General features: G+C 43.1%; 1 protein-coding gene across 8 annotated transcripts in view; it reads right to left on the bottom strand.

Moving 5' to 3' along the window:
- Positions 1–26,018, bottom strand: part of RASGRF2 (Ras protein specific guanine nucleotide releasing factor 2) — a 265,274-nt gene that overhangs the window by 4,882 nt on the left and 234,374 nt on the right. For 5 of the 8 annotated variants that reach the window (XM_005557287.4, XM_065546425.2, XM_005557289.5 and 2 more), the window contains 8 exons: positions 23,815–23,927; positions 18,700–18,760; positions 18,257–18,360; positions 16,856–16,940; positions 12,460–12,657; positions 8,977–9,056; positions 7,488–7,605; positions 5,493–5,561 (listed from right to left, as the gene is read on the bottom strand). In XM_005557287.4, coding sequence (XP_005557344.2) covers positions 5,493–5,561; positions 7,488–7,605; positions 8,977–9,056; positions 12,460–12,657; positions 16,856–16,940; positions 18,257–18,360; positions 18,700–18,760; positions 23,815–23,927 — 828 coding nt within the window. The remainder of the gene's footprint in view (positions 1–5,492; positions 5,562–7,487; positions 7,606–8,976; positions 9,057–12,459; positions 12,658–16,855; positions 16,941–18,256; positions 18,361–18,699; positions 18,761–23,814; positions 23,928–26,018) is intronic. The other 3 variants (XM_005557290.5, XM_073993715.1, XM_073993714.1) reach the window with 1 other exon arrangement.

The following is a 26,018-nucleotide window of genomic DNA, read 5'->3' as shown; positions in this document are numbered from 1 at the left end:
GCTATACAGTATTAATAGTGCAATATATTGGAGCTTATTTAATAATCTCATATTGATGGATGTTGAGTTGCTGTCAATACTTCACTGTTACACAAAGTTTCGGTGAATTCCTTGTTAGCATGCTTCCCGGTGTGCATGCGTGAATACTCTGCCAGGCTAGGGTAGACATCAGAAGTGAAAGGAAAGCAATTGATACTAGAAATGAAAATGTTGGGGCATGGGGGATTTCCATGAAAACATTTCTTTAGTTTTATTGAAATATAACACACAAAAGTGAAATGAATAGTTTGATCCATTTTGACAGATGTATACACCATGTAACTTACATACATTTCATGATAAAGAACAATTTCAGCATCTCCCAAAGTTCCCTTATGCACCTACCCAGTCAGTCTGCTCTTGGAATCAAGCACTGCCCTGGTTTCTATCACCACATATGAGTTCTGTCTACTTTGGAACCTCATATTGATGGAATCATACAGTGTGTACTCCTTCATGTGTGGCTTCTTTCACTCAGCATAGTGCTTTAAGATTCAGCCTTGCTGTGGCCTGTACCAGTAGTCTGCTCCCTCTTATAGCTGACTATTCCATTGTAGAGATATACCATAATTTGTTTATCCATTCATCTGTTGATGGACACTTGAGCTCTTCTCAAATAGAGGCTATTATTTAGAAATGTTATGAACATTTTATACAAGGCTGTTTATTTTTTTTGAGACCCAGTCTTGCTCTGTCGCCCAAGCTGGAATGCAGTGACACGATCTCAGCTCACTGCAACCTCCGCCCCCTGGGTTAAAGCGATTCTCCTGTCTCACTCTCCTGAGTATCTGGGACTACGGGCATGTGCCACTATACCCGGCTGATTTTTTTTTTTATTAATAGAGACGGGGTTTCACCATGTTAGCCAGGATGGTCTCGATCTACTGACCTTGTGATCCACCCGCCTCGGCCTCCCAAAGTGCTGGGATTACAGGCGTGAGCCACCGTGCCCGGCTATACGAGGCTTTTGAGGAGGATGCTTTCATTTTTCCTTTGGATAAATACCTAAGAGAGAAATTGCTAGGTCCTAAGACAGGTGCTCATTTAACATTTTAAGAAACTTCCAAATGGCACAGTTTTGCAAAGTGGTTGTTCGGTTTTATTCTCACCAAAAATGGTAAGAGTTCCAGTAATTGAATATACCAATTTTTAATTTTAACTGATGATGGAAAATGACCTGCAACGCTTCCAAACCTACAGTATGTGACAGTACCTGTTTTCCCATATCCTAAGCAAGGTTTGATATTATCAGTCTTTTAAATTTTTGTCAATCTGATAAGTGAAAATGATGTCCCATTGTAATTTACATTTTCTCTCTTTACTAGAGGAGTATTTAAAAAATATTTATTGGCCATTTTGTTTCTTCTGTGAATTAATTATTCACAGGTTTACGAGTTGAATTGTTTATGCTTTTCTTATAGACTATAGAAATGCTTTTATTCTGTTTCTTTGTTTTATATGTTGCAAATGTTGTCTCCTTGTCTACTGCTTATATGTTGACTTAAATAATTGTCCTCTGTCATATAGAAATCCTTAATTTTCATTAACTTTATCAAGCTTGGCTTTTACAGCTTGTGCATTCTGTGCTTAAGAAGGTCTTTCAAATCCAAAGGTCATGAATATTTTATCCTTTATTTTATTCAAATAATGTAAATACTTCTTTTTAAACTTAGGTAATGAACTTATCTGGAATTTATTTTTGTGAATGGCAAGATGGAGAGCCAAAATTCCTGTTCTATTTATTGAATGGTCAGTTTCTTTCTGGCACTTTCTTTGAGTGCCTTCTTTATCTTGTAGATTTTCAGGTAGACTAAACACACACATGGACTTTCTTCTGCCTCACTGGATTCGCACTGCCAGGCCAGTAGAGTCCTACCTTATTTACTCTCAGTTTAGGATATGGCCATAACTGGTAGGGAACACTCTCCTTTACTATTCTTATTTACCAAAAAGTTCTTGTCTGTTTTTGGTCTATCTATGCCTCCATAACAGTTTCAGGATAAGTTTGTCAAGTTCCATGAAAACCCTGTTGGGATTTTGACCAGGACTTCAATGAATTTATAGATTAATTTGAGGACGATGGATCTCTTTACAATAGTAAGTATTTTGATCCATGAATATGATACAACTTTCTCCTTATGTACTTCAGTACATAAAGGTCTTACATATTTCCTGTCCCACTTAATCCTAGGCATTACAGATTTTGTTGCTATTTTGATTGAGATTTTTTATATTACATTTGAATTGGTTATTGCCAATGTGTTGAAGATTATTGGCTTTTTCATGTCCAGTTGCTATACTCCTTTAATAATTCATCAGTTTTTCTCTTGGGTTTTCTCTTGGATAATTTCTCTTGGATTTTCTAGATCAAATCATCTGTGAATTATAGTATTTAATCTTTACCTTTATGATTTTTATACCTTTTGCTTCTTTTTATTGCTTCATTGCCATGGTAAATTTTTTCCTGTTCAAAACTGAATAGTAGCAGTGATGGTCACAACTGTGTCTTTTTCCTGACTTGAATTAACTAATTCAAGAAACATTTATTATCTGCTATGGTCCAGACACTGTGCAAGATGCTGGGGCTATGATAATAAACACAGTAAGTCTGACTCTGACCTTCATGGATATCATGCATGTGCACATAATCACACAAATAAATGTAAAATGGTGACTCCAGCAGTAAGTGCTAGAAAGGAGACTTAGATGGTGCAATACAACCTTAAAAGAGTGGAGTGAGGTTTGGGAAAGTTAGGGAAGTCTTCCTAAGTGATACTTAAGCTGTGTACAAGTAAACTGTGCAATGAGGAAGAAAGGTACTCCAGACAGAAGGAAGAACATAGGTAAAGGCCTTGTGGCAAACAGAAATAGGGCAAAACCTAGGGGCTATTAAAAGAAAGTGTGTCTCTCACTGTTGGAGAAGGAATTTACGGATAAGCAAATGTGGGGAGAGGGCTGGAATGATTCACATGGTAATAGAATAGAGTTGGGGGCATCAGTATATTTAGCTTAATACAAATACTGATGGTTACATAGAGACATACTTATAAATATGTATAAGTGTGTGTGTGTGTATGTGTGTGTGTGTGTGTATATATATATATGAGTTAGTATACACACATAGATTCCTGTGCTCTGTCAGCTGATACCTGCATAACACAAGCATATCTAAAGTCCATATCTTGGTTGCTGAAACCATTCTCCAAAAAAAGGAACTAGAGCTTTTGGCAGAAATAGCTGAGTCTAGGACTGGGGCAAATTATAAAAGATGAGTCTAGAGCATCTTTTTATTTCTACCCCCCAGAGTCAGGGTGTTGCTCTGTTGCCCAGGCTGGAGTGCACAGGCTGGAGTGCAATGGTACGATCTCAGCTCACTGTAAACTTTGCCTCCTGGTTTCAAGGGATTCTCCTGCCTCAGCATCCCAAGTAGCTGGGATTACAGCTGCCTGCCACCATGCCTGGCTAATTTTTGTAGTTTTAGTAGAGACAGGGTTTTACCATGTTGGCCAGGTTGGTCTTGAACTCCTGACCCCAGGTAATCTGGCTGGCTGGGCTCAAACGATCCTCTTGTCTTGGCCTCCCCAGGTGCTAAGAATATAGGTGTGAGCCACCGCACCTGGCCTGGAGCATCTTATACTATCAGAAAGTTAAGAAAGTCCTCAAAAAAGAAAAAGAGAAAACCCTACATGGATCAGGGTATGACAAAGAAGTCAACTGAAAGAGCACCCAATGGCCAAGCTTGGAACAGTTTCAGCAATAGAATAAAATATTACTGGATGACAATCCTAAGTATTAAATCCATTAGTCCATACTGATATAAGTACATGATTGAATAAATTAATAAATGGAGAAGAAACAAATCTCTTGAGCGAAGAATTCCAAGTAATTTATGTAGATACTTCGTTCTCAAGGAGAGGCAGGCATAATTCTCCACTCCTTAGGTGTAGGGTGTTCAGAGTGACTTCCTTCCCAAGAATACAGGATGAGGAAGGAAGGAAAAAAGAATAACTTTACAGCGGAGACACCCAGCAAACACTGCCTTAGCCAGGTGATTCGAGCTAACATCAACAGTCATAAATTAGGCTGATAATATAACTCCTGATATGATGTGATGAAAATGGCACTTCACCTCTGGGGTCTTCCTTCCAATAACCCATAAGAGGCCCCAGGCTAACCCTGAGTAAACATCCTACAAATTTCACCAGTGGGCCATCCTGCAAAATACCTGACCCCTGCTCCTCAAAACAGTCAAGGCCACCCAAATTAAGGAAAGTCTTAAGAAACCACACAACCAAGAGGAGCCTAAAGAACCTTGACAATTAAATGACATGTGGTGTCCTGGATGGGATCCTGGAGCAGAAAGAGGATATTACGTAAAAAACAAGGAAATCCAAATAAACAGTGGTCTTCAGTTAATAATAAGGTATCGGCCGGGCATAGTGGCTCACGCCTGTAATCCCAACACTTCGGGAGGCCGAGGCGGGCAGATCATGAGATCAGGAGATCAAGACCATACTGGCTAACACGGTGAAACCCCGTCTCTACTAAAAATACAAAAAATTACCCAGGTGTGGTGGCGGGCACCTGTAGTCCCAGCTACTTGGGAGGTTGAGGCAGGAGAATGGCGTGAACCCGGGAGGCAGAGCTTGCAGTGAGCCGAGATCGTGCCACTGCACTCCAGCCTGGGTGACAGAGTGAGACTCCATCTCAAAATAATAATAATAATAATAATAACAATAATGTATCAATATGGGCTCATTAAGTCTAACAAACACATCATACTAATGTAAGATAATAATAGGGCATTGGCCGTGAGGCATATGGGAATTTTCTCTACTACCTTCTCAATTTTTCTGTAAAGCTAAAACTATTCTAAAAAAGTAAAGTCTACTAGAAAATGGGGATAAGAGGCCATTTGTGACTGGGATGGAAGACAGTAAGGGGGTATATGATGTGAATTGAATCTTAAGAAAAAAGTAGGGGGCACATAATGCGAGACTTCATGGTCATGTCCAAGATTCTTAATTTTTTTTTTATCCTAAGAACAATGGGAAGCCAGGAAAATGTTTTATGTAAGGGAGAAAATAATCCACTTTGCATTTCAGAGAGCTCTACCTAGCTGTGATTTGCAGAATGAATTTTGCATCCTAGAGTGAATGCAGGTAGAGTAGGCAACAGATATTGGCAGCTTGGACCAAGGGTCATGGCAGTGAAGACAAATGGAAGAGGGACAGAATCACAAGAAATATAAGAAGTAAAATCAACAGAACTTGATGATGAATTGATGTTCCTTTTTTTTTTTTTTTTAATCAGACTAGCCAAAGATTTTCTATTTTACTGGTCTTTTCCATGAGCTAGCTTTCAGTATTTTGGATCAACTTTTACTGTTGTTTTCTAATTCAGTAATTTCCCCTTTGTTCTTTATTAATTCCTTCACAGCCACAGAATATTACCTTTGGCTGATGATCTATTCTGTAGGAAGTCTGCTGGAACTGGCGTATCTCTCTGATGATGTGTGATATCTAACAGAGAAAAAAACAAAACAAAATGACAACAAAAGCAGAGAAAGGTATTTCCTGTATTGCAGCACATTCTTCTGAGGCCTCTTCCTGGAAGGGTCAGTCCCTTCCTCCCTCCAGTGAGGCAGGTGGAGCCTGCCTGACCATTCCCTATGCTTGGTGCTTTCTTGACCCTCAAGGAGGTACATGAAATGCCAAAAGCAAAAAGATACTGAATTCAAAATTGGGGAACAGCTGGCACTATGTGGCCTCATGTTTGGGAGAGGCAAGCTCTGGGTGCTGTCATCCGTGGGCTCCTTGCTTCTAGCTTAGTGCTTAGAACCTGGCTGTCCAGGCTGGGCACGGAGGCTCATGCCTGTAATCCCAGCACTTAGGGAGGCCAAGGTGGGTGGATCAATTGTGTTCAGGAGTTTGAGACCAGCCTGGCCCCAACATGATGAAACCGTGTCTCTACTAATAATACAAAAATTAGCCAGGCATGGTGTCATGGGCTTGTAATCCCAGCTACTCGGGAGGCTGAGGCATGAGAATTGCTTGAACCCAGGAGGTGGAGGTTGCAGTGAGCCGAGATCATGCCACTGGCCACTGCACTCCAGCCTGGGCAACAGAACTGTGTCATAAATAAATAAACAAACAAATAAATAAATAAATAAAAGAACCTGGCTGTCCAGCAAGAAGCTTTCAGAAAGTGTCTATCACTAGTCAGTCTTAGGAACTCATCCTTGGATTCCTCATCTCCTCGGGGATGCTGAAATGGCTTTGCCAAAAATCTCCTCAATCAATACTTAGGAATATACCTAACCAAGGAATTGAAAGACCTCTACAAGGAAAACTACAAAACACTGCTGAAAGAAATCATAGACAACACAAAGAAATGGAAACACATCCCATGCTCATGGATGGGTAGAATCAATACTGTGAAAATGACCATACTGCCAAAAGCAATCCACAAATTCAGTGCAATTCCCATAAAATACCACTATCATTCTTCACAGAATTAGAAAAAATAATTCTAAAATTCACATGGAACCAAAAAAGAGCCCACATAGCCAAAGCAAGACTAAGCAAAAAGAACAAATCTGGAGGCATCACACTACCTGATTTCAAACTATACTATAAGGCCACAGACACCAAAACAGCATGGTACTGGTACAAAAATAGGCAGGTAGACCAATGGAACAGAACAGAGAACCCAGAAATAAATCCAAATACTTACAGCCAACTAATCTTCAACAAAGGAAACAAAAACATAAAATGGGGAAAGGACACCCTTTTCAACAAATGGTGCTGGAATAATTGGCAAGCCATGTGTAGGAGAGTGAAACTGGATCCTCTTCTCTCACCTTATACAAAAATCAACTTAGGATGGATTAAGGACTTAAACCTAAGACCTGAAACTATAAAAATTCTACAAGATAACATTGGAAAAACCCTTCTAGACATTGGTTTAAATAAGGATTTCATGACCAAAAATCTCCTCAATCAGCCCACATCCGGTATTAGTCCCAGTATCTACCTCCTCATCCATCGCAAGATTAAAAAGCAAACATTGGACTGGGCCTGTAATCCCAGCACTTTGGGAGGCCGAGGCAGGCAGATCACTTGAGGTCAGGAGTTTGAGACTAGGCTGGCCAACATGGTGAAAACCCTTCTCTACTAAAGATATAAAAATTAGCTGGGCATGGTGGCACGCAACTGTACTCTCAGCTATTCAGGAGGCTGAGGCAAGAGAATTGATTGAACCTGGAGGCAGAGGTTGCAGTGAGCAGAGATCATGCCACTGCACTCCAGCCTGGGCAATAGAGCAAGACCGTTTCTCCAAAAAAAAAAAGGAGAACAAAAAAAGCAGACATTGACTTTTATTACTTAGCCTCTTCTCTATAAACCTCTAAAGCCTTTGAAACAGGCTAATTATGAAATTATACCTACCATTCTCATTTTGGAGAAATTGACAAGGCCTTCCTCAGTGAAGTTTGGTGTTCCTTCTTCAATAAATGCCAGGTCTGTCAAGTACATCCCAAGGTAAGGAACTGCAGGAGGGTTACAACTGCAAGACCAAGAGGCACTGTTCTGAGACTCATTTGAATAAATGTCTATTTCCCTCCCCAAATTAAACAAAGGAGGATTAAAGGATCCTCCTTTGATCCTGAAGAATGAACTCTTTTTATTTCAGTTTCAGAAGCATATTCATGATACGTAGAATTTTAAACACATTTCACAATAGAATAAAATACAAAAATGACAGCCCATGCTTTACTACATGTTTGAAAAACAAAATGGCATGTTCAAACAACAGGATATCTTAGAGACAAATACAAAGCATTTGCTAGCAGTAATTGTTTGCAATACTTATAAATTGCCCACACTTCTTTGAGGGGTAGAAGCTTGGAGGAAAACCTCTGTGGTCTTACCTCTTTAAATCAAGCATTCAGCCTTGATGAACTAGATGGAAAAATCCATGCAATGAGAGCTTTGTACTGGTAAAAACTTGTTTTCTGTTTTAGTTGGTTCTTAAATGTTTTAGAAAGTGTAGACTTAACATCACAACTCAGACTAAGGTGAGACACTGTTTTGTTTAGTTTTTAGAGAGAGCTGGGTATACTTGGTCTTCTCAGGGGCCGAAAGCTAAGCACATGGGCTTTTGATGCAGGAGGAGCTGGGTTCGAATCCCAGCTTGACCAATTACTAAGTGATACTGGAAACACTCTCTGAACTGCAGTTTCCTCTTCTGTAAAATGGAGATAGAAAAGCTTATCTCTTGAATTTCTTGTGAGGCTTACATACACACATCAAGCACTTAGCATGAAACCTGTCATTTAGTAAATACTTTGTTAGTTCATTCTTATACTATTATTGCTGTTGCATTATTATTATTATTATTACGTCTTAGTCTTGCTTTCACTCATACCATCACAGGACTCATGTTTTTCTACGGTAAGTACATGTGGTAGATTATGAGAATACCAGTTGCAGGAGAATCTCAATCTCTCTCTCTCTTTCTCTGTGTGTGTGTGTGTGTGTGTGTGTGTAGAAAGGGAATGATCTAGAAACCAAAGACCAAAAATAACAATCAACAGGTGCTGGAATATTTAAATAAAACTCACAGGAAATCATTGTGCTTAGATTAGGAAATAACTGAATCAATAAAATTTTTACAGTAAAAGTCTGATTTATTATGGTGGTATTGCCTTCTTAATTCTTAATCTGCATGCCATGAGTATATCCATAAGACAAGTACTGTATGCACAGTATTCCAAATAGTAAGGAAAATCAGAAAAATACCTAGATGATATAAGTTGTTTCCCATTTATTTTTCTTTTCAAAGCAAAGTAGGCGGTAGGTCACTGTTTGTATACTATACACATTATGTAAATATATTTCTGAATTATGAATAATTTAATAATTAAGATACACATACTTTTTAAGGGTTTCTCTAAGATTTTTAAATCTTCCTTCAGAGGAAACAGTCTTTTGAAGTTTGTCCATTAGAGCTTTTGTCTAAAAAGAAAAGAAAAAACTTAGTGTGATGAAAATACTATGGTTTAAAAAGACAGCGAATTGCCAAAAGATGTTCAGTTCTCTTCTTTGGTGGCAGGTGCTGATACCTTTGCCAGAATAAAGGTCATTGTGTGATAGGATTCTCAAGATGTAGAGATAGGGCATTATGTTTACATTTAATGCTAACAACATATGGAGAAGAGGAAGTGCCTGTATCTACACATTTAGCCAAAAAGAGGGAAAATGTGTGGAAAGAAAAATTGCAATGGATAGAAAACAGGCACTTAAAGAACTGACAAGTAGGCCAGGTACAGTGGGTTACACCTGTAATCCTAGCACTTTGAGAGACTGAGGTGGGTTGATCACCTGAGCCCAGGAGTTTGAGACCAGCCTGGACAACATCCTGAAACCCCGTCTCTACTGAAAGTACAAAAATTAGCTGGGCATGGTGGCCGGCACCTGTAATCCCAGCTACTTGGGAGGCTGAGGCAGGAGAATTGCTTGAACCTGAGCCGAGATCGTGCCACTGCACTCCAGCCTGGGCGACAGGGCGAGACTCTGTCTCAAAAAAAAAAAAAAAAAAAAGAATTGACAAGCACATGTTGAATATAGAATCTTTTTTTTTTTTTTTTTTTGAGACAGAGTCTCGCTCTGTCGCCCAGGCTGGAGTGCAGTGGCACGATCTCAGCTCACTGCAACCTCTGCCTCCCGGGTTCATGCCATTCTCCTGTCTCACCCTCCTGAGTAGCTGGGATTACAGGCGCACGCCACCACGCCCAGCTAATTTTTGTACTTTCAGTAGAGTCAGGGTTTTACCATGTTGGCCAGGCTGGTCTCAAACTCCTGACCTCGAGTGATCCGCCCACCTCGGCCTCCCAAAATGTTGGTATTACAGGCATAAGCCACCGCACCAGGCCAAATGTAGAATCTTAAAGGAGAGGTCTCATGTCAGACAGCTTTTGCGATGAATCCTTTTGAGTGTTAATCTCCAAATGACCAAAACACACGTTTGGTTGCCTTGGTATTGACTGAACAATGTCCTCTACTACAGATCCTTTCTTTTGTGATCTTCTTCATCAATTTGTTAGAGAAGTATAACTGATAATTACTGAGAAATAACATTGTTGTTGACATTGGTCTGGGGTTTCTTCCATGAACATAGGAGAGTGGTAGGGTGGCCCTTGGGGAGGATAACCCATTCCCGGGAATACCCACATCCAGGCAGCTTGGCTGGGCATGGAGGATCCAGGTCCTACCTGGAGAAGAACTTGAATGCCCAGGTTGAGGGTCCTCAGACTACTTTGTCTCACCTGGAGAGGAGCTGCACAGCTTCCTGAGAGGCAAACAGCTGTCTTCCCAATTCTGGTGTCTGAGGGCTCTCAGAGACCTCCTGCTTGGTCCAGGGCTAACCTTGCTCAAAACAGTTGCAAAAGTACAACCTGTCCTACAGCCACAGACCAATCTGTGGGTTCCAGAGTACAGATTATCAGGCCTGCTGAACAACTCCCCGGCTGATCTCAGATGCAGAGAAGGGACAGCTGCACAGCAGATGTTGTCATCAAATGTGTCTGAAGCAGGGCATATCTGCAACCAGGCTCTACCTACCATGACTGGAGTAAGGCACTTGGCTCTAGAGACAGCCTCTCTGGAGGACAGTCCACTAGCCCATGCTAAGGCCACTGTGAGTGACCTATAATGTGACTGAAATGCTAACATTTTATTTAGAGCCTCTACAGATGGTATATTCAAATTTTGAAACAATCATTTCAATATTAGTCTCATCCATCTCTATTTCATGATCAGTTTGGTTATTCCTAAACCCGCATCCTATGAAAGACAAGAATATCACTTAACTACAGAGTGGACCTGGAAATTTTCTTAAGGAAGATTTAGGGATCCCTTGGTGATAGCTGGTGATCCCTAGAAAGCTGGTGCAATCTGGATAAGACTGGTGGATTGCACCAATGTTCATTTCCTAGTTGTGATACTGTCTATAGTAATGCAAGATGCTGCTACTGGGGGAAACTGGGTGTGAGGTGCTGGGAATCTCCGTGTTATTTCTTACAACTGCATGTGAAGCTATAATCATCTCAAAACAAAAATTTGGTTTTTTTTTTTTTTTTTTTTAACCAGTATTTGTAAAAACTGTGGCTTTTATTTACTAGGTCCATTGTTGACAGAAAAGAGGACTTGTGAATTCTAAGGGGCCGAATTTGGGATTCTCAGAGCACTGCATTTTTACTAAGAAATAAGTGGGAGAAGGCAAGATAAAAGATATGACTTAGGCTTGGTTTCCTGCCACATGGGGAAATTAAATTGTTCTCCTATGCTAAAGGGAAAGGCTTGGAGGGCAAAATGAAGATGGAAAAGAAAGAATGAATGTCTCTGAGAGGGGCTGAAATTCTCAGAGTGGGGTGATAAAACAAGACAGTTTTTAGGCCATGTCAGCAGACTATACCCAGATCTTCTGGTCTGGGACCCTGGAGGTGGCACTCTATAGATTCCCCTCACCAGCTCTGGGTGTTCACAGCAAGGCAGGGGAGGGTTAGGCAGACAGGGCCTGATGTAGACCCTCCTACCCTCTGGCACCAATGGGACGTGGGAGCCTGGAAACTTCCCCCTCACCCCTGAAGCCAGGTCAGCCACACTCCCTGGGTGCAATCACCATGCATTGTTCCTGGGCGGGACAGGCAGGCCAGGTGACACCAGGTACAGGCAGTTCACAGCAGCCTGTACCCAATGAATAATCAGCAAAGAATGACCACAGGAGGCCAGAGGAGCAGACAGGTGCCCAGAAGCCCAGAGATGCCCTCCCAGGCACCCAACACCCAGGGAGAAGGCCAGCAGAAAGGGCAGGGGAAGAATCATGATTTAGTTTGAATCTTGAAATTATCTGAGTGAAAACGACAGGCATGGGCAAGTTGAGATTAATTAAAGAAAATGAAAATTATATTTCTGCACATCTAAGTCATTATGCCAAAACTTTACATCTGCTACATGAATGAGCAAGAAAAAGGTGAAAAATGAGGCCTTTTGTCCCTGGCTTTTGGCCCCACAGAGTTTGCACCCTCACTCTGGGAGAGAATGAATGGACCCATTGGACATAATTGTGCTTACTCAAAGTCAATGTGCCCTCCGAAATAATTCAGGAAACAGCTCTTGACTGACAACCACATTGTTTGTGGCTGTCCCCCAAAATGCTTTAATGAATGGTTTAGAAATACACACGAATGAAATCAATTAAGTGGTAAGAGCACTGTAATTACCCATGTTGGCACCTTTCTTTGGCAACTGAGCGGCTCATTTCGGTTAATGATTTCCTAATTAGTAATATTTAACTTGGCTCCCATCTCCCAACCTCTCCTCCTCTTAGCAGCAGGCTGTGTCACACGCTGAGGCTCACCTGCTTAGAGACCTTGGCCCAGGTTTTCTTCAGCCTGTAGATGGCACTTCTGTTCAAGGCCGAGGTGATTTCCAGCACGCCGTTGTAATTGTGCAGGCATCGGCAGATGTCTGCCACCGCCACCCATTTCTCGATGGCGTTGGCACGGGAGCTGACATCAGCATAATTCATTATCTGGGAGGCCACCAGGTTACTCATCTGAGACAATCAAAGAGCCCAGAAAGGCAGTCTAAGAGCCAAAGCAATGCATTTAGGCAAATTACGTAAATTATCTGCAGACATGTCAGGAAGGCAGGATGTTGATCATATTCTACATTTAGCTACCCACTTTCTAAAGAGACTAAAGTCTATAAGAATAAACTAATGAGCATCTGTTTGTCCTTTGAGTGAAGAGAGGGATTATCTGGCTTCCCGCTTGTTGCGGGAAGAGGTGATTTTGTTCATCAGCAATTTTGATGGTGTCATTTCTAATAATTACTGAGGAAATGGGACAAAATAACCTAACGCCTGCGGAAAGGCAGTGTCTGCAGATCATGGATCACTCCCTGGGGCCTTTCCCCTGACTCCTCGGGCCCCAACAGTGTGTGATTCCTCACTCTGGGAAGCCACAGTTACCACAGAGAAAGAAAACACACTTGCCCCCAGTTAGATCAAATTCTGAACTGATTAACTCTCAAACCAGAATCACTTGGCTGCAGGGAAAAGGAGAACATTTTCTTCGTCTTATCTTGTTCTTCACCAGCAGTTAAAAGGACCTACAGTTTTGAGGCTAAGTACTGTAATTTTATTACTTAAAACCAGTTTAAGAAGCTCAGCTCTTGCAATATGGAAAGGAAAAAAGTGAAATAGGATTACCATATTAACAAAGGTAATATAGGGCATGTAATCTTTTTTTTTTGAGACGGAGTCTCGCTCTGTCCCCAGGCTGGAGTGCAGTGGCGCAATCTCGGCTCACTGCAAGCTCCGCCTCCCGGGTTCACACCATTCTCCTGCCTCAGCCTCCCGAGTAGCTGGGACTGTAGGTGCCTGCCACCATGCCCGGCTAGTTTTTTGTGTTTTTAGTAGAGACGGTGTTTCACCGTGTTAGCCAGGATGGTCTCCATCTCCTGACTTCATGATCTGCCCACCTCGGCCTCCCAAAGTGCTGGGATTACAGGCGTGAGCCACGGCGCCCAGCCAGGGCGGATAATCTTATATCCATACACTAAATCTGATGGATTCACCCATTCTTTGATGATTCTGAAGATACTTAAGACCTCAGAGTGCCTCAACACCACTGTGGAAATTCACTAAAGCACCTACTGCAGTGCTATTCATTGAGGGCCTGCATATCCTTAGCGCGAGGAGAGGAATTATTTGGAATCCAGTTTGTTCTGGGAATAAATGGTTTTGTGAATCAGTAATTTTGATGAAGAAGTTCTTGCCAATAACTATTGAGGAAATGGGATAGAACAGATTCTTTTAGGTGCTGGGAACAGAAAGACAAATAAATCCATCCATGACCTTAATGCAATCTGAGCCTAGGTAGGTAGGAAGGGGAGGGTTGCAGATACATAGACAGGTAAATGCCATGCGGTGAAACACAAAGTGAAGTCTATTCACGGCGGTGTTTGAGAATAAACAGGCAGCATGGGGCATCTGGTCTGGTACAGAGGAGGCTTCCAGGAAGAGGTCATGCCTCCATTGATTTTTTTTTTGTTTTTCTGGAGACAGGAGCTTGCTCTGTTTCCCCAGGTGGAGTACAGTGGCATGATCACAGCCCATTGCAGCCTCAACGTCCAGGGCTCAAGTGATCCTCTCACCTCAGCCTTCACAGGTATGCACTGCTATGCCTGGCTAAGTTTTTGTATTTGTAGAGATAGGGTCTCACTATGTTGCCCAGGCTGGTCTTGAACTCCTGGGCTAAAGCAATCCTCCCACCTCAGCCTCCCAAAGTGCTGGGATTACAGGTGTGAGCTATAGTATCCAGCCTTGCATTGAGTCTTAAAGGATCCAAGTATAAGAGCAAGGGACAGAGGTGGGAGGGATGGTGTAATGGAGGATCTGGCAGCCATCTGAGGGGCACAAGAACTGGGAAAGACAAGGGTGACAGATGGGCTGGGCTCTTGTATGCCAGATTGAGCAGTTGGGACCATATCCCTAAGGTAAGGGGAAGCCACTGACGGATTTTTGTCAAAGGGAGGGAGATAATTAGATTGACCTTTCAGAGAAGTCATTCCTGTGCCACTGCATGAAGGATGGTTTAAGGTATATGTGCTTTGGTCAAGGATAGGCCAAGGTGGACATCTGGGCCAGAGGGACTCAGTGAGTTTAGAGCATTGGCGTGTAACTCCACTATTATCACAGCCATGTAGCCAAACATGGAGGGCCATCACTTGGCTCTAAGCCACTGTTGTCTGTAAAAGGTATAATTGCCCTATTGACATGGTCCAGGAGCTCATGCCCAGAGAGAGAAAGAGTTAAGTTGCTGACCTTGAAGGCAAGGGAGAGCTGGCCACATAGCTATGCGTGGGAGTGACCGGCTCAAGCAGCTGAGACAGAGCGGATGGCATAAGAGAGCTGCTGATGAAAGAGCTGCTGATGAGAACTCCTGCTGAAGAAAATCATCTTTCACCTACCTACGGCCCCCTGCATGTTCTTTCAGGTATCCACCCACTCCCCTCGGACCTCAGCATGGGCTGGAACCTGACCCTGAACCTAACAGATGGATTGGAGGGCAGTGAGGTTGCAGGGGAGAGATGAGTTAGGAGCTCCTGGAGAGAAAGGATAAAAGGCCATATATCAAGGTGGTGGCAGCGGGGAAGGCAGGGTGGGGAAGGGCCTGAGATACAGGTAGATTTAGGGTTTGCAAATATGGTGGGCGGTGGTAAGGGTGAGGTGGTGAGGGAGATGACGTCTAGATCCTGGGCTTGGGTGAGTGAGTGTATGGTGAGGCCACTACCCGAGACTGAGAACAGAGAGGACAATGAAGAAGCAGGCTTGGCGGCTCTGGGGTGCAGATGAAAGGTTCCATCTGTCATTGTCAAGAGTGCAATGCAGTGGCCGTCCCAGCGGAGGAGATATGTGGGTCTGGAGCCTGGGATCAAACCTCTCTTTGAGTGTCCATTATATCCCGTGTGTTAGTTCACCACAGGTAACAGAGGTTAGTTTCCCACAGCAGGGAACCTGTTTCTCAGGGCAGGGACTAGATGGGCCATGCCCCATGTCCCTTAGGCAGCCGCGGCACTGAAGCTTACTGTGTGGTAGCATTCACTCAGCATCCACGTACTCTGGGGAAAGCCTGCATGAAACACTGTCTTGGGAATCTAAACTGTCGCTTTTGCATTTTGATTCTAGATGATTTATTAATTTACCTATGGGATTCCTGGTAGTTTGTTGTCGTCGTAGTTTTTAAAATCATTATTCCTTTTATTATAGTTTAGTGAAACTGGAAAGGGAGGCTTCCCGTTGCCTGGATAGGCCAGAAGACACTCGCACACCTGTTACTTGTTCTACCACAGGACTAAGACTATGAGAACAGCACTAATTAAGAGCGGGGAGGTATAAAAGCATCTCCCAATCTTACTGCTGGGAAAAAGCAGAGCTGGAAGATGGACCGACAGCTGGCCACTGCTGCACAGAACTACAGCAACAATGGGATTATGCTCCAAGAGGCCCCTTCCAACCCTGGAATGTAATTCAGGCTGAACGTTCAGTAATGATGAGGACTTGCACCAACCCAGCCTTACCATCACCAGCACCACCAGGGGCCAGTGACACATGTACTGCGCATTCTGTTAGTCAGTTTATGACCAGGAAGTAGTGATGATGATAAAAATAGGAACAGCAACCTGTACATTATTGAGCACTTACCAGACTTGGGTACCGTCAAAGGTGAACCTCTTATGTCAGGAAGTTAATTGGACATTATTACATTACTGTGAGCTCCTAGAGGAGATGTAAGCTTGTCTTCAATATCCCATCAATTCTATTTAAAAAGTGGGTGGCAGGCTGAGTGCGGTGGCTCACGCCTGCAATCCCAGCACTTTGGGAGGCTGAGGCGGGCAGATTGCCTGAGGTCAGCAGTTCGAGACCAGTCTGGCCGACATGGTGAAACCCCATCTCTACTGAAAATACAAAAATATTAGACGGGCATGATGGCACGCGCCTGTAATCCCAGCTACTCGGGAGGCTGAGGCAGGCAAATTGCTTGAACCCGGGAGGCGGAGCTTGCAGTGAGCCGAGATCACGCCATTGCACTCCAGCCTGGGTGACAGATCGAGACTCTGTCTCAAAAAAAAAAAAAAAAAAAAAAAAAATGGGGGGTGACAGAGTTGCTTTATTTTAGAGGAGTCTTTAGACCCCAATATCCATCTTCTTGTAACACGCCCAAGGTTTTACTGTTATGGTTACTCACGTCGTTGAAGTGTTGGCTGGTTTTCATAATGTAAGGAGTTCTTTCGTTTTTATCCAGCTTCATCCACCCCTGCCCAAGAAACTCCCTGAAAGTGAAAAACAAAACACAAAACCAAATAAGTTTTTAAAAATGTGCTGGCTATGATCCTGGATGATTGTCATGAATATTAGAAATATTCCATTTGACACGGCCTAGAATGGTTCCTGACACCTGCTGCTGCCAGCCTCACAAGTGAATTTTACCTCGGCTCTAGCAGTTTACCTCTCAATGCCAAAAAGGAAGATTCTTCAGTTTCCGGCTTTCTCTTATGAATGTTTGGAACTGTGTCCCTATTAGGATCCTATAAAGGCTTCTCTGAAGGTGGAAAACAAGAACCAACACAAGGGAAATAAAGAGGTTAAATACTACCTTAGAAATCAAGACTATTTTCCCAGGATTAGCTTTTTTTTTTTTTTTTTTTTTTTTTTAAGACGGAATCTCGCTCTGTCGCCCAGGCTGGAGTGCAGTGGCTGGATCTCAGCTCACTGCAAGCTCCGCCTCCCGGGTTTACGCCAGTCTCCTGCCTCAGCCTCCCGAGTAGCTGGGACTACAGACGCCGGCCACCTCGCCCGGCTAGTTTTTTGTAGTTTTTAGTGGAGACGGGGTTTCACCATGTTAGCCAGGATGGTGTCGATCTCCTGACCTCGTGATCTGCCCGTCTCGGCCTCCCAAGGTGCTGGGATTACAGGCTTTAGCTTTTACAAATATTAAGCCTTAGCAGAGGGTCCAAAAATTTCATCACTGCCAAAAATGTTAGTCAGAAGCAGAATTTTCTCCCTCTGCTCTGCCCTGCCTGCCATTCTCCTGGAGGATGCAGATTTCAAAGGCAGGGATCGTGTTTTGTTCTCCCCAGAGCTCAGGAGGGTGCACATGGTCAGGGCTGAAAACCGCTCCTTTTAGGCTTGTACCGCACGTTCCCCTGCCCAGGCAGTTCAGCGGGGCAGAAGCTCCACCTGGTCAGATGAGCTGTCTTCAGGGCAGCATCCCTGATCATTCCCTTCATTCCTGAGCAGGTCACCAGACACAGCAAGAAACAAGGGACAAGCGAGATGGAGCATATAGGAATTATTTTGTATAGGCATTAAAAACACTCGAAATTACTCTGACACGTACTTAAGTTGACTGAGTCCCTGGGCAAGGTTCTTTGTCCCTTGCTGTTGTTGGTCCTGCTCCCACCCTGCAGAGTGCTGGACACAGAGGTGCCAGTTCTATGGATGGAAACAATTGGTAGATATTCACACAGGAACTGAGGGGACACACACACACACACACACACACACACACAATCTGCCTTAGGAATAATGTCAACTTCTAAGCCAGCTAGTGCAGCCAAGCCCTGCTGCTGTCGGGGGTGGCACTCACTCGTAGGGAATGCTTCTGAAAATGACATGGTCCAGGAGGGTGATCTGTTCCGCCAGCTCCATGGCCGACAAGGACTGAAAGCATTCGGCCTTCATGCAGTCAGTCTGCAAGAGATGAGGGAGGGAAATGAAACACCCGAGAGAGGGTGCCTGCCATCTCATTGCAGGTCAGCGAGGCAAACAGCGGCATGTGTGGAAGCATGAAGTTCACCACTAAATTCTAACTGTGAAAAAAATAGCAGAAAGCTAAAAATATCAAAGCCAACATGAATATCTTAGACCAACTGCTAGACCCCATGCCAAATGTGGTTCATCTCACAGAGCTTCATAGATAGGACAGAGGGCCTAATGCTACAACACTCCTGATCAGTTACAAGCATATTGCCCACCTTGGCGAGGTAGTTTGCACATAGATGTGCTAGATAAAAATGTGGTCAGACTTACCATTTGAATTATATCCTCTAATTTTAGGTGGATGTCATCTTGGTCATCTTGTGAGAGGGCCCTGAAAAAGATATCAAATTATCCTCCGTGGAAAAAAAAATAGACAACCTAGGAACAAAACTACAAAATGCAGTTTGGTTTTCCCTGGATGGGAGGTCTGAAGATTTGGGTCTACAGGGCCATGCAGCACAACTGGCTGCTGTGCTGGAGATGAGCAATCCCCAAACAGAAAACATGCTCAAGGCATGAGAGAATCATCGGGACAGCTGATTTAGAACAAAGAGCCAACCTGTGACATAGACGGTTGTAAATGAAACCACCACCATCACAGCGAGTCTGAGAGTGAGCTGGGTGTGCTCTGAGTTACCATCTATAATGTAAAATGGAGCATCGTCTAATGCTAGCAGCCAGTAATACTCCTAGGCCTGAGTGCCCTCCTCCCCACACCTCTATCCCCTACCGTAGGCCTTCCCTGCTGTCACAGAGGCGGGAGATGCAGGGCCACCCCCTTCTCAAGCTTACGTAGACCAGAAGCACAGGGGGTTCTTATGTAGCAAGACTCTGAACAATGCCAGACAGGAGCCAGCAGATAGCTTCTTCCCCCTTGCATTCCAGGTAGACCTTCCTCAGACACTTTTGGCCCTGAATCTCATACATGTTATTCAGCTCTCAATAAATATCTTTTAAAAAAATAAATGATGAATGAATGAATGAGTAAATGAATAAATACAAGTTAATACCTTAGATACTTGTTTCTGACTACAGGGTATTTTATGTCCAACAGAAGTTCAGAGTCCAGGAAAACTGGAGTCCAGTAGGCATCCAATTACATAATGTGCCATTGGAGCCAAGGATTTTATGTTTTCCAAAAGGAAGGCACAAGCACATATTAAAAGTATTAAAATAGTTAAACGGTCCCAAACCATGTACTCTGCCTGCTGCAGGAAGCCAGTTTTAAAAGAAGTAATGATGATGCATTGTTCTGTTGTGTTCTGAGTTGATTAAAACAACCACCACAACCCTCAAAAATATAATATCAACAGAGATGGCTTCCTGTATGCCTGCTCTGTGCCAGGCATGTGCTGAACATTTGACATGCACTATCTCCTGTATCCTAACAAATCCCTTCCAAGGGATTGTTATACAGGATAGTGGATAATGCAGGCATTGTGATCTCCATTTTACAGATAAGGAAACAAAAGCTCAAAGACACTGACTAAGTTGCCCAAGGTTGTGGGCCCTTCTTTTACTCTGCACTTCTCTTAAGCAGGCTCAGGGAAGGCACCTCTCCAAGGCTTCCACACACAGCACAGTCAGCACAGTCGATAAACACAACTCCCTTCCCTCGGCTGTCTGAAGGGGGAGCAGGAGGCTTCGGATTATACTAGCAGCAGCCCTCTTATTGGCACTTAGCCATAGTATTTGTGAGTAGAAAGAAATAGTCATCTTATCTTAAAGGGCAGATTAAGATGTGGAAAAATAAGTTAAAGCTAACTCTTTCTCCCAAGCCTATTAAATCGCATGAAGGGTTACACATGGGGGATAAAAGTGACTTTTCTGAAAGTGCACGTCATCTTTTCCGCCATTCTAGGTTCCCGGAGAGAGATCGGTGGCTCCATAATTATGTGTACCAGTGGGAAAGATCTTTTTACGAAGCTGGATAATATCTTTCCCTTGGAAAGAAAAGGTCAAAAAGTTAGTTAGCTCCCATCAAATTGTTCCTCTTCTCAATGATCTTACCCTCATTTTCCAAGATGCACTCTGGTTCCATCAAGTTACCTAACATTTTATGTCTTCTCACTGACGCTACGTGGGGTTTGGGGATGACTTTTCTATGACCTGAGCCCATCACAGTGGAACATCCAAGAAGTTAATCACTGTTTCTTTTATTTTGTGGCATGTTGGGTGTCTAGAAAAATCTCTACACTGAATAGATTTTGAAGACAGCTAGTTAGACAACTTTGGAGGAGGAGAGATGGTATTTTAGAAATACAAGTTTTGAGTAGAGGTTTTTATTTACAAACAGGGCAATAAACTATGTATGGCAATTAAGTGTATTCATCAAGTGATCCCTGTGAGGCTGTGAGTCAGGGAGGCTTCATTCAAAAGAGCATTTGCTTTATTGCATTAATGAAACCTATGCGTAAAAACATGTTTTATGTTCATATCTCTTATATGTCAGGAATGCATATAAATCTCTAAAGTCAGGGCTGCACTTAACCACCATATGATATGTTTTTTATCTCTCACAGTCATAGCCTGTATTTTCTAGAGGGCATGGTTCAGAATTCTTTCCCTTCAGATGTGGAGGCCTCTGCACTTCTGGTTCAGTTCCTATAGAGAAAAGATTTGCTTCTCATCTTCTGGCGACCCTTGGGCATTGATGAACATTCCAGGACCCTGGGTTCCCCACCACCATCACTACCACGTCTATAACAGTATCATCAGTTTAATAATTGTGCGTTTATAATGAAATACCAAATAAAAGGAAATGGGATTATCCAAGTTGTATGATTGGAAAATTCCTCTTTCAATTAGGGTAGTCCAAAAACAAAGCCAAAAGCAACCAGTGTCTGTCCTGGGATTGGTCCACACTCTCTGTGTGTGGAAAAGGTGATGAAGCCTAAAGAATGTTGAGTTTGAGTAAGATCCAGCCTGGTTTCACTTGGGCCATATGGCCTTAATGGTAGAAACTACTTTTTCTGGGAACTACTGTCAGTGCTTCTAACAGTAATAATACTCACTTTACTACGAGTGCTAATGACTTTTCAGGCATCATGTTAACCTCCTTACACATTTCACGTCATGTACTCTTCACAACAACCTAATGAAGTAGCTATTACGAGTCCAACTTTATAAATGAGGAAACATGTTTGGAATGGTTGAGAACTTGACCTCTGTAAATGGCTGAGCCAAGATTTAGCCCTGTGACATCCTGCAAAAGGTAGAATCAGACTCTGCTCAGTGTTGTAGTTTCAAGCTGTACTGCCTACTAAAATTTCTATTCCCTGTCAGTCCTACGCTGCTAATTCTCAGGTCATTATTCAGCCAAAAGAGTTGGCACATCTGAAGCCTGATGAATATCAAGACCTGGGATGGTAAACAGGATTCATCTTAAGAACCAACTCCAACTAACTGACTTCTGAGGTCACCTCCTGGTGCAGAGAGAAAACTCTCAGAATTGATGGGTAAAGTCTGGCATCGGCGTCTTGAGGGGATTGGCAACAAAAGGCCCTCATGTTGGTTGATCCTGACAGTTTTTCACAGCCTGAACACCCTCACTTCCCTGACAGCTATTTAGTCAAATATCCCTAGGGGCACAAACTTCCAGAATGTAGTTTTTAAATATTAGTGTTTTAAACGCAAAGAGCATAACAAACCAGTTATGAAGAGAGAAGAAACAGTAATCACTCAGAGTCCCTCATGCACTGAAACCTGGCTTCACCTTAATATGTACTTACAATTTCAAAATCTGAAAACAGACACAGTAATGGAATCCCTGGGCTTATTTAGATGTTTTCATAGAATGGAAAAAGTGGAGAAGGCCCCTAATTGTTTCCTAGGGCTGCCCTAATAAAATCCCACAAACTGGGTGGCTTAAAACAACAGAAATGTATTGTCTCACCTTCCAGACAGAGGTCTGTAATCGAACTGTCAGCAGGGCTACGCTGCCTCTGAATCCTGGAGGGGAACCCTCCCTTGCCTTTTTAGCTGCTGGTGGTTTGCCAGCGATCTTTGGCCTTCTTTGGCTTGCAGCTGCATAACTCAGTCTCTGCCTCCATCTTCAGATGGCATTGTCTCTGTGTCTGTCTTCCATGGTTGACTTCTTATAAGGACACCAATCGAAGTGGATTGGGGTCCACCCTACTCCAGTACCTCATCTTAACTGATAACATTGGCAATGGCCTTATTTCCAAATGAGGTCCATTTTGAGGTATGGGAGGCTGGGACTTCAATGTTTCTTTTAGGGGATAGGGAGATACAATTCTACCCATAAAAGTCCCTTCACCAAAGAATGGCCCGGCTATGGGATCTTCAGCTAATGGGGGCTAAGAAAGACTTACAGGCCAGTTGCTAACACATCACAAACCAACATCTGGTGTTGCTGCTTCAGGAAGGACTTGCAGAAACATGGACTGAGCTAAAATAGACTGCCTGTGGATGACACAAGCATTCTGGATAGCATGTAACAAGGAGACAATGCAGCCACGCTTCCAGGAAAGGAAGGGTCATTTCTAGAGGTTATAAATGAAGAGGGAACTAGAAATCAGAGTGGTAAACAAGTACCAGACTCTGCAGAGAGATGCTGGGCTTCCCATCCCCAAGCAAGGACAGAGGACATAGTTATGAGTGAGCTGGGAAGCTGCAACTGAAATGTCTGCACAAAGCCGGGATGGCCGCCCTTTCCACATAGAGTGGACAAGAAAAAAATCCACCCACCAGTTCAAGAAGCTATAAGAAAGCTTGTTACCCACTTGGATACTGGGTGCAACAACTATGGACACAAATCTCTAGCACTATGCCCAAAGTTGAAGACTTTATCACTTAGAAGTGTGGAGTCCTACCTTAGACAATCCCCCACAATTATACCACCTACATGATGTGGAAATCCTAAACTGACAAGCTGTAGAAAAGTTGGTCGGGACCAGTGAAATGAGCCAAAGAAAATTCATAACTACTCTGTGATGGCCCATCCACAATTTAGGTGCATGAGACTCCTATAGACACTACCACCCTCACAAACATGAGCTTACAATAACCCACACAAGGAAACATCATTTCTCTTTGATGCCTGCTGGACTCGCAGGAGAGGCTCCTCAAGGGTTCCTTTCTTTAACTGTTGGTTCTACGGTAAACCGCTGTCTGCCTCCATAGATAACGGCAATTGCACTCCACATGAGTTATACCACCCTGTCCCAAGTCTTCCTGAGACAGCAGACCCCACATTGCCCCCAGGAAAGAGAAGTTGATACATAACACTTTACTGCTGAGAACATAGACCCCACTGTCCCCAGGATTCTAAGATTTATTCTTCTGGTTTGCTAGGCTCTTATTTTCTATGAACAAACAAGAATCAACCAATGTCATCCAGTCGGCATCTTCAGTTGCCTTCACCTGAGGATATTTGCGGTGGCTTTCCTTTCTTGGGGAAGAAGGTCTGGGTCTCGCAGAACTTCTTCTAGTAAATTTAGGACATTCATCTTTAGTTCATTGTTGAGTTCAAAATCCTATAAAATAAAATAAATCTTTTTAAATTTTAGTTTTGAAAGGGTTATCTCTGTGACACATGACACCATTCTCCATGATAAATTCTCTAGAAGCTAAGTATGGAAATTAAAATGTATGGACCCTAGAGTTCCATGCCACACTGGGGTCCTATTTACTTGGTTTGGAAGGGGGGTCTGTTATTGGTATTTCTGACAGGCTCCCTCCGTGGCTCCCCAGGGGGTATAAATGTGCAGTCAGTGTTGAGAACAACTGCCTCTAGGGACAGCCACTGGGAAGGGTTCTTAAAACAGCTTACAAGGCCCTGGCCCACCCCTCCAGCCTCTTCTCTCACACTGCTTGCATCCCCGTGGCCTGCAACACATACCATGCCCCCAACACACTCACACTGTCCTAGACTTAACAAATGCCTTCAGTTCCTCAAGAGATATGTGCTTCCCGTAGCGTGGAACACTATGCCGCCTCCACACGTTTATTTCTATTCATTTTTTGGGCCTAGGAGATGATATGCACTCTCCCTGGAGTCTTTCTTAATTCACCCAGTGGGATCGGGAGCTTTTCTTTGTGCACCCATGGCACACGTAACTCACAGCTGTCAACTCTCTGTATTACATTGCAAGGGCCAATTTAATTGCCTGGCTTTTTTCTGGATGATGAGTAAGATCAGTAACTGTGACATATCGGTATCTCAAAAAATATTTGCTGCAAGAATAAAATCTGTCATTTGAGCAGTAACTTGAATGAAGATATGCTAAGGCTATCAGTATCTATATCTACGTCAATATAGATATGCTAAGAGCTAAAGAATGATACAGACTAATGGGGCCACGTTGAATGAACATAGAAGTGAGATTGAAGAGGCACCCACTGGGGACAGCTGGGACAATATGAGCATCAAAATGAATAATAAGAGTAATGAGCAATAACCAGTTTAATAAGAAGAACCTGTAAGTCCTTATTGATATTGATGCTCACAAAGCCAGATTTTTAAAAGGTAGAAAATAAAACTATTCTTCTTTTTTTTAATCACAGGGTCTCCCTTTCTCTGTTACCCAGGCTGGAGTGCAGTGGTGTGATCACAGCTCACTGCAGCCTCAAATTCCTGGGCTCAAGTGGTCTCCCACCTCAGCCGCCCAAGTAGCTGGGACTACAGGTGTGTGCCACCATGCCCAGCTAATTTTTAATTTTTTTTTGTAGAGACAGGGTCTTGTCATGTTGCTCAGGCTGGTCTCAAGCTCCTGGGCTCAAGTGACCCTCCTGTCTCAGCCTCCTGAAGTGCTGGGATTATGAGCATGAGCCACTGCACCCAGCCTAAAGCTATTCTTTATAGTAGAATTCCAAATAGTAGATGCAAAGAAATAAAGGAGTTAGAAAATCACGATTTTCTTTTTTTTTTTTTTTTTTTTTGAGATGGAGTCTCACTCTGTCGCCCAGGCTGGAGTGCAGTGACGTGATCTCGGCTCACTGCAACCTCCGCTTCCTGGGTTCAAGCAGTTCTCCTGCCTCAGCCTCCTGAGCAGCTGGGATTACATGTGCGTGCCACCACACCTTGCTAATTTTTGTATTTTTAGTAGAGACAGGGTTTCACCATGTTGGTCAGGCTGGTCTCAAACTCCTAACCTCAAGTCATCTGACTGCCTTGGCCTCCCAAAGTGCTGGGAGCCACCACACAGGCATGAGCCACCGCACCTGGCCAAAAATCACCATTTTCAACCAAAGCAGTAATCACTAATTCAGGCAAGGATCATGAATGAATGCTAAAATGGTTGAATGAAGTGTATTAGAGAACAGAATTAACAGTGTCAGAGTACACCTCAGAGATTACTTATTAATCACAAAGGGAGAATCTGGCAGATATCACCTTACCCCAAGCAATCAAAGTTACCATCCCCTATGATGGAAGAAACCAACATCATATATCTACTAATGTAATGATCTATAACGTAATACATCCTTAGTTTTTCTGCCTAAAATGCATGATATTGATCTAATTTTAAAGAAGCATTGGCCTGTACTCTTCAGAAATGTCAGTGTCATAAACAACAGAGACAAACTGAGGAACTCTTCCAGCTCAAAGGACACCAAAGGGACAA

The sequence above is a fragment of the Macaca fascicularis genome, chromosome 6, assembly GCF_037993035.2.
Source record: "Macaca fascicularis isolate 582-1 chromosome 6, T2T-MFA8v1.1".
NCBI lineage: Eukaryota > Metazoa > Chordata > Mammalia > Primates > Cercopithecidae > Macaca > Macaca fascicularis.
The sequence above is the reverse complement of the archived record's forward strand: the minus strand, read 5'-3'. Positions and strand labels throughout refer to the sequence as shown.